This window comes from Lepeophtheirus salmonis, chromosome 7 (assembly GCF_016086655.4).
Source record: "Lepeophtheirus salmonis chromosome 7, UVic_Lsal_1.4, whole genome shotgun sequence".
NCBI lineage: Eukaryota > Metazoa > Arthropoda > Copepoda > Siphonostomatoida > Caligidae > Lepeophtheirus > Lepeophtheirus salmonis.
This window is the reverse complement of record NC_052137.2, coordinates 8,300,172-8,307,697: the sequence shown is the minus strand read 5'-3', so window position 1 is coordinate 8,307,697 and position 7,526 is coordinate 8,300,172. Positions and strand designations below refer to the sequence as shown.

The following is a 7,526-nucleotide window of genomic DNA, read 5'->3' as shown; positions in this document are numbered from 1 at the left end:
TTAATTAAAACCATGGTTCATAGTATCTTAATCCTAATTATGCTCTAAAAAATTATAAAAGTTATTTTAAAACAAAAATACATAACCCTAATCATCTACGAAAGTATTTGAACCTATATGTTTTGATCGAGGTTACGTGAATCCCGCTCATAATTCATATATATGGTCTTTGATTACATTTATTTCAACCGTATTGTCTACTCTTTTCATTTTAGTCTCTTTAGGCAACCCTAACCTCGACACGCACTTGGACGTGAAACAAATCAGACACCCTTTGCCTTTTCGACTCCATGCTGACAACTGTTGATTTTGAAAGTAATTTTTTACCCCTTATTGACTGCAAAAGTCCCTACTTCTAATAAGGTAACTTAGTATTTCAAAATATGTATCCTAAAGTAATCCAGACGGATTTAAAGTCAAGTTCACAACTTCACCTCGCACACTGTATATCCAAGGAGAAACACTCCAAATTCTTAAGTGGGGCAGAGTTGAAGACTCCTACAACTGTTAAGAAAAATAACCTAGGGTCTGAATAGAATAATTAAAATACTTAAGCTATGCTACAGTTTTAGTAGAATACATTTTCAATTATGTCTTTGTTTCTATTTGAGCAAGGGAACGCAAGCATCATTTTGGAGACACGACTCCCAAATCGAAGTGATCCTCTTCTCGAGTTATGGGCAGCACTGTAGAGCGTAGGTTTTAAAAACTATTTGGCCTACAGTGAAGCTCATAGGCAAACGTGTTACTATGATTCCACATTTTACCAAAGGGGGTTAAGAAATATAAGGATTCTGTGATCTTTTCATAATGGCTATCCTCCTATTTTGAATTGAAATGGAAACATAGTGGTCGGAGTAGATGAAATCGAATCAAAACTATACATTTCTTATTTCGTCAAAAAAATGGATTCTAGAAATTAACTATTAATTATTGTTAAACTAATATTTGTGAGAAACATCTTACATGAAAGATTCCTTAAATAAATTCCCTTGATATCACTTTTTATAATGTCTCAAATATTAATGATTTTTCAGTCTGCAACAACAGCTGATTCTGTTAATTCCATGTCTACTAACATTGTTCCAGTCCTTCTCTTTTGTAGTCACTTAGTAGGACTTGCACTTTTAGTTCCGCAACAAATCCCCCGTGTTACTTTTCGTTTTTCACTGTATACTTAAATATTCTATTTTCAAGAATAACAGGGGCCTCCGCAGGGACCTGAAGGAGTCGTTGCTCCCTCCCCCCAAATCGAAAAAAGAAAATCATTAATATGGAGGATTTCAGGATTTATTTTCTAAAATAACGTCATTCGATTAAATTATGCTCGGGAAAAAAGCCATCCCCCCAAAAAAATATAATCCTGCGGAATATAATGAAACATCTTTGAAAAATAAAACACACCTCATTCATTATTATATTTTTTCCATCTATACTTATTGGCTTAATGTATTGTAGGTTATGGTTTACACTCATGCCCATTTCGGATTGAAAATCATACCCATGCTTTGTTTTAAAAATTTAAACGAATAATACTTTCATATAAAAATAGCCTAGAACGTTATATAAAATTTCGGGAAAAGTTTTTATTTACATTTAAAAAATTATATAATTGAAATCTTATTACCCCGGATTTTGGGTCTTACAGGATTATTTCGCGCTTCAAAATTATGTTAGCATATAATTGTTATTAACACATCAGATACCATCAAAAAATTGGAACATGTTGTCAATATTTCCATAACTATTCGACATTCCATGTTGTGCGTTTTCAGAACTTGATAATAAATCTGGAACTTCTTCATAGTCTAAATGTAGGTTCGAGTCTACTATATAACTTAACTCCAAGTCCACTATTAATGGAAAAACAAATATTAATCAATTATAACTAATATTGTACAATTAAGAAAGGTTTAACAACCTACCAATATCTGATAGATTAAGACTATCCTTTGAGGACACAATACTAAATTCCTGATTGTTTGTACTCTGCGAAAGAGCATTGAATTGAGGATTCATCTTTATCTTGGAAAATTTCTTTGATTTTTTTGGAAGCTGTACAATATTTTGAGATCCAAGCATTGCCTCTGAAGAGAGTGAATGTCCAATAGATTGATAGACATATTTTTTCTTAGTATCATTGGTATTGTGTGGAGGAATAAATTGGAATTTGAGGGGTTCGCTTCTTTGACGAAGACCGGATTTATACAAATATATATATACAGTAACAGGATGAGTTAATTCTTCATCTTTATATGGAGGAGTCAAAAATGATAATGCATGTTGCTTATGAACACTCAATGAGATCCCCTTTGCATGCCAAGATTCTCTCCTTCCCTCTGTAAAAAGATATATTATTAGTTACTTAGGTACAAAATGTTATATTTAACAAGAATGCAAAGCAATTATGATGATTCATATTATATCATACCCGATTCATTCGTAAAGTGAACTTCAATATCATCTTTGTAGACTTTATTCGTAAGTATTATAATCTTTTTCCCACCATCAGTATATGACCAGTCATCAGATATATCATGGATCTTTGGAATAGCATGCGCTCTACTATCTGCTATAATATTTGAGACAACGGGACATAGGGGAATATAGGAAGATTCACGTTTCAGAAAGGCCTACGCAAGAAAAAAAAACATTTTCAAAGAAAGGTGAATATTGCCTTTTCATCGCTACTATACTTGAAAACAGAGCCTTAAAATATATGGATTAACAGATGAATGAGTGTGATTGAATTTTTGGTTAAAGGGATCTACTTTAATCGACCGTCTCTCTTCCAAGGAATCTGGAATCTCATGTCGCTTTATACATTGAATACCAATATTTTCAAAGCTACAGGTCATTGTATTTACATCAACATTCCTGGAACATACACTCTGTTTCGAAGCATTATTCCGGTCAATCAGTTTGTTGGGATGTACTCTGTAGGGCGCATGATCTTCAACACAAGAAGCAACCACGGTCATAGGCCCTTTGTACCCAACAATTTCTATGGTGGGATACGTACGGGTTTTTTTGGTACTATCCTCACCATATAAAACTTCTGGATTACGACCCTCGCACGGATATCTAAAGAAAAACCCGATTATTCTCAGTCCAGGCATTAAAACTATACTTAAAGTACCGAAATCTTTGTTTGTTATGTGCAGGTTGTTTGACAATACGTAAGTATACGGATTTGGGGGTTTCCATGTTACAAATCCCTGTCGAGTAAGCAATTTTCCTCTCTCTAAATTTAACACTTGACTCACAAGAAGTATACACTCAACTAATTTGATGCCTTTATTGTATGTCAACAGATGCCAATATCAAAAAGGCTCCTCTTAATATACTTGAAGCATAAATTTATACACATAGGATGAAATTAAGCAAACAAGGCAATTTTTACAAATTTTATACCTGAGACTTTTTGTTTTTTTATTTATTTTGGGAATAACCAAACATTATGCATTGCATATTTTTTCTTAATAGTAAGATGCATCAAATGCATTTTATGCGTGAAAAAGAGGAATTCAGCCAATGAGTAACAAAGAAATTTGCAGCTGAAGCCAATAGTACCAGTGAGTAAAATATCCTTACAAGCTTGCTCACATATCAATTTATAGTATATTTATAAATCTAGTGAAAATTGATCAAGTTATTATTATTTAAAAAAACAGAAAAGAAGAACATTCGAACCAACACAGCCTTGTACAGACAAGTACTCATTAATAATTGTATTACTTAATATATTTTTCCATGAATTTCCTATGGAACTCATTACGAAGTGAGTCATTAATAAAATTCTTTTTTTCTTTGTCAGGCTGCGCTCTGGAGCAGTTTTTGAAGACAACATCATCGTCCCAGCGTTTTTTCACTTTCAAGTCCATCTTCTCAGAAGTTTCTGAAAATTTGTTTTTGAGCAAAGGATTCCCACTCAATATATTTTCCATTCTAATTCTTTCAACTTCCGCGCTATGTTGTTCCTCCTGAAAATCAAATACAAAAGTGAATTAAATCATATTAAATGATGAAAAAATGTCAAATGAATTTAGCTTCTTGTAGAGGAAAAAATAAAGAGAAATACAAACCTTCTTGGCCTCTTCGACAGCTTTTTCTTTTTTGATTTTATTGAGTTCCGCCATTAGGAGTGCAGTATCATCATCCTCGTCATCAGAAGAATCGGAATTGTCGGAAGCTTCTAAGGGATCATCTGCATCGATGTTCGCAGGGGGTGCTATTGCTTCCGTTCGAGACTTTTTGGATCTGAAAAACAAACAAATTAAAATGTGTAACACAAAATAAAGTTACAATCATTTTTCCCAAAATTGAATCAAGAGTGCAGTTGTATTCTCCGACAAACTATCGTCTATTTCAATCAACAAACTATAATAATCCAAATTGTACATAAGGTAGCAAAAATTCCTTCGTCCCAACGAAATAATTAGAAATTGAAGGACTATATTTGAAAGGGGACATAACGAGGCAAAAAAAGTTACAATTACAGTTAAGGTCGGCGAAGGTATCAACGTTTAATACAGATATTTGTTAATAGTGGACATTTATGATTGTCCCGAATAAAGGTATATTTAATAGTGAGCAGATTTGTCACTATTCCTTGAGAACCGAATTGAGCGGTATCCACTGTATATTGTAATCAAATATAGATAGGATATCATTGTTGAGCCTCCGTGTTCATGTTTTGGCTATATTTACTTAGTAATGAATTAATATTTAAAATATTATTTAAGGCATGCCGTTGGCTACGTTTTTTCATATGTATCAAAATCGGATATCATAAAATAACTATCGGAGAAATAATGAGTTAATTCTTGGACTTATTGTTTAATCCTTTGAAATGATGACCTTTAAACAATAAATTGTGTTTACAAATTTTGCCTGCGCGTCATATTATCTCTTTCTATTTCGAAATTTGAGACAGTGTAAGCGGAAAGTTGAAATTCAATCATTGCAACCTTTTAATAATAAGGAAATAACTTTGCTGAGCGAAGCGAATTATATATGAAGTAGAAGAGGGATTTGGACTCTTTTGAGTTATTGGGTTTCTTGTAGAGTATCAGGAGGGAGGAGGGCTCGGAGTCGATCCGTAAGAGATGGAGTGTATCGCTCGCTTATCATTAACTTGTAATCACCAATTCACTTTCTTACATCCATCAGGAATCATGACAGTATAATTACTTCCAGGAAAACCATGTAGTTATCGACTGGTTCAATTTCTATGGGGACCCGGGAGGATTGTAGAAATAGACAAATCAAAATTTGCTAAGTGTAAACATTAAAGAGGGAGGTAACAGGAAAACCATTGGGTCTTCGTAGGTGTAGATAGGTGGAGTAAGGAATCGTTCATCGGCTACCTTGTTACCCTTAATTGCTGATCACATTCTACCTAGAACAAATCATGGGGTGAGAGCCAAATTTTCGTAACTCAAATATTTATTTACAGGCTTCAGATTGGAAATAAATTGTGTTTTCCAATTTTAGTAATAAAATGAATGTGATAAACTCATTTTAACAGTCTAAATTTCTCTGTTTTTACACATTGGCATTAAATATTAAGACTTCTGGGACAACAAATAGGCAATACTATTAATATTTGTGATTTACGGCAATTTGGCCATCAGCCTTCGAAATGACCTTTTTGAGGATTGAAACGCTTATTGTAGGCTTGAAATTATGTTAGGTATGACAAAATTTACAATTATGCATAAGTATAACCTTGTGGATCATAAACTGATTCAAAGTCACTGGCCATATTAGATGATGATTCATGCTACAATACTAAGTAATTATGATTCCCATTGATGCTACTTCAATTTGTAAAGATAAAATGTTGAACTATTTGCCACAAATTGCAATCATTAAGTGTTCATTAATTAATTATTTCTCTTTCTAATTTATATATCTATTAGGCAGTTGCCATGATTTTTGTTACAACAGTTTTAATAGTGGTTCAAGTCAACGGTTGAAGCATTTTCATAATAATTATTAATTGATTAACATTTCATGGTTACAACTTTATATTTAAACATTGGAGTAACATGATTAGGAATCATCTTTACATAATGTCTCCTGGGTAGAGAACCAAATTGTCGTAACTCAAAAATTTACTGTACAAAATTGAAGTTCAAAACTCCATTATTCATTCTAAATAATACTGTTTTCCAAATTTAATAAATAATTGATCTGAAAATTTGATTTCAACAGTCTCTGTTATAGGTATTAGCATTAATTGACCATTTATATATAATTTGCTTCGGTTCGCAAAGTTATTCCCTTATTTGAAAAGGTTTTAAAGATTGTATTTTAACTTTTGCTGTCTCAAAATTTCGGGATGGAAGGATACAATATGACGTAGGGGTGGTAAAAAGAATGAACCCTAACCCAATTGGGGTATTTAAAAAAAGTATCCTACGCATATTCTAGATGTCCCTTGGACGACAAGGATCGTTTTTCTGAGATGCGCCCTTCTCGTTCCTCCAATTCCCGCTTGAAATCCTTTCCTACGAGATCATCCACAGTTCCTTGTCCTCGCTCCCTGGACTTTAGAGATGTATGTGATGGCCTAAGGATTGAAAATGTATACACTTATTCGTTATTCTGCCTTATGAGAGGAATTACTTACAAATCTCGGGAAGAGTACTGTTTGGACAAAGCAGAGAGATCCCTCTCACGGGCTCCGCTGCCACCCCTAGCGGTATCAAAGGTTGGTCTGGCTGCAGTCGTCATGTTGATCGAACTAAGTCAGGAGTAACGAGTGTGATAAAAGCCTAATTCGAATCGGTAAGAACCTTTAACGAAAAACAAAACTATGCAGTATTAAAAACTGACACTTAATCTCTAATAAATAAACAAAGAAGAGAGAGAGAGAGAGAAAAAGGGAAAGAAAATAACACTAAACAGGCACACCAAATGAAAACTCTCTGCCATTAACATACTAGCATTTTCACAAATAACACGTCTTTTTGGGGCTCAAAGTTGATATTTGTACTATTTAAAATGTAAAAATTTACAATAAATCTTCATGAAACAACATCAATTGGCTTTAAGTATAAAAAAAGACTTTACACTTACATTGAATACTATTTGATCGCAATGATAAACAGTGTTATTAAAATATAATCAATGTAATATTTTGAAGGATACAATTTCAATAGAGAGTAAGGTGTAGATCCTTACATTTTTTTGTTTTTTGATATTAATGAAAAAGAGTTTAAATTGTTATAAAACTTAGTATTTTAGTCCCTAAAATGGCCAACATCGACCATGCTGACGTCACGTGAAAAAAATCCTTACGCGGTATACATAATAAATGGCTATGCGTCTGGAAGGAATAATTTATGAAATGGAATTTAACAATTACTCCTATAATATATATTATGTCAGCATCGTTCAACATGGAATTCAATTTTTCGCAAGTGCAGAGAAAATTAATAGATTGTAGTTATTAGTTATGGATGAGAAAAGGTTTATAATAGTATGAGCCGACAGAAATCCCTATGAAAACTATAATA

General features: G+C 33.0%; 2 protein-coding genes and 1 long non-coding RNA gene across 3 annotated transcripts; 1 reads left to right on the top strand and 2 right to left on the bottom strand.

Moving 5' to 3' along the window:
* Positions 1-1,571: 1,571 nt before the first annotated feature.
* Positions 1,572-3,447, bottom strand: LOC121121437 (embryonic polarity protein dorsal). Its single transcript, XM_040716367.2, has 5 exons — positions 3,140-3,447; positions 2,697-3,084; positions 2,432-2,633; positions 1,926-2,339; positions 1,572-1,853 (listed from the first exon to the last, which is right to left on the bottom strand). The coding sequence occupies exons 1-5, from the start codon at positions 3,205-3,207 to the stop codon at positions 1,699-1,701; spliced, it is 1,227 nt and encodes a 408-aa protein (XP_040572301.1). The 5' UTR covers positions 3,208-3,447; the 3' UTR covers positions 1,572-1,698.
* A 128-nt stretch (positions 3,448-3,575) lies between these two features.
* LOC121121439 (uncharacterized) lies at positions 3,576-4,031 on the top strand. Its single transcript, XR_005865456.2, has 2 exons — positions 3,576-3,715; positions 3,818-4,031. It is a non-coding gene; the product is annotated as an uncharacterized lncRNA (long non-coding RNA).
* Positions 3,603-6,868, bottom strand: c12.1 (spliceosome-associated protein CWC15). The gene is made up of 4 exons (XM_040716368.2): positions 6,638-6,868; positions 6,428-6,577; positions 4,086-4,260; positions 3,603-3,983 (listed from the first exon to the last, which is right to left on the bottom strand). The coding sequence occupies exons 1-4, from the start codon at positions 6,739-6,741 to the stop codon at positions 3,735-3,737; spliced, it is 678 nt and encodes a 225-aa protein (XP_040572302.1). The 5' UTR covers positions 6,742-6,868; the 3' UTR covers positions 3,603-3,734.
* Between the last annotated feature and the right edge of the window lie 658 nt (positions 6,869-7,526).

Coding starts and splice junctions, on each gene's coding strand:
- LOC121121437 (XM_040716367.2), bottom strand. CDS start 3,207: ATGGAAACCCCCAAATCCGTATACTTACGTATTGTCAAACAACCTGCA. Junction 3,085..3,139: donor CATAACAAACAAAGATTTCG/GTACTTTAAGTA, acceptor GTTTTTCTTTAG/ATATCCGTGCGAGGGTCGTA. Junction 1,854..1,925: donor TCTTAATCTATCAGATATTG/GTAGGTTGTTAA, acceptor TTCCATTAATAG/TGGACTTGGAGTTAAGTTAT.
- c12.1 (XM_040716368.2), bottom strand. CDS start 6,741: ATGACGACTGCAGCCAGACCAACCTTTGATACCGCTAGGGGTGGCAGC. Junction 4,261..6,427: donor AAGGGACATCTAGAATATGC/GTAGGATACTTT, acceptor TTTGTTTTTCAG/ATCCAAAAAGTCTCGAACGG. Junction 3,984..4,085: donor CTGTCGAAGAGGCCAAGAAG/GTTTGTATTTCT, acceptor TTTGATTTTCAG/GAGGAACAACATAGCGCGGA.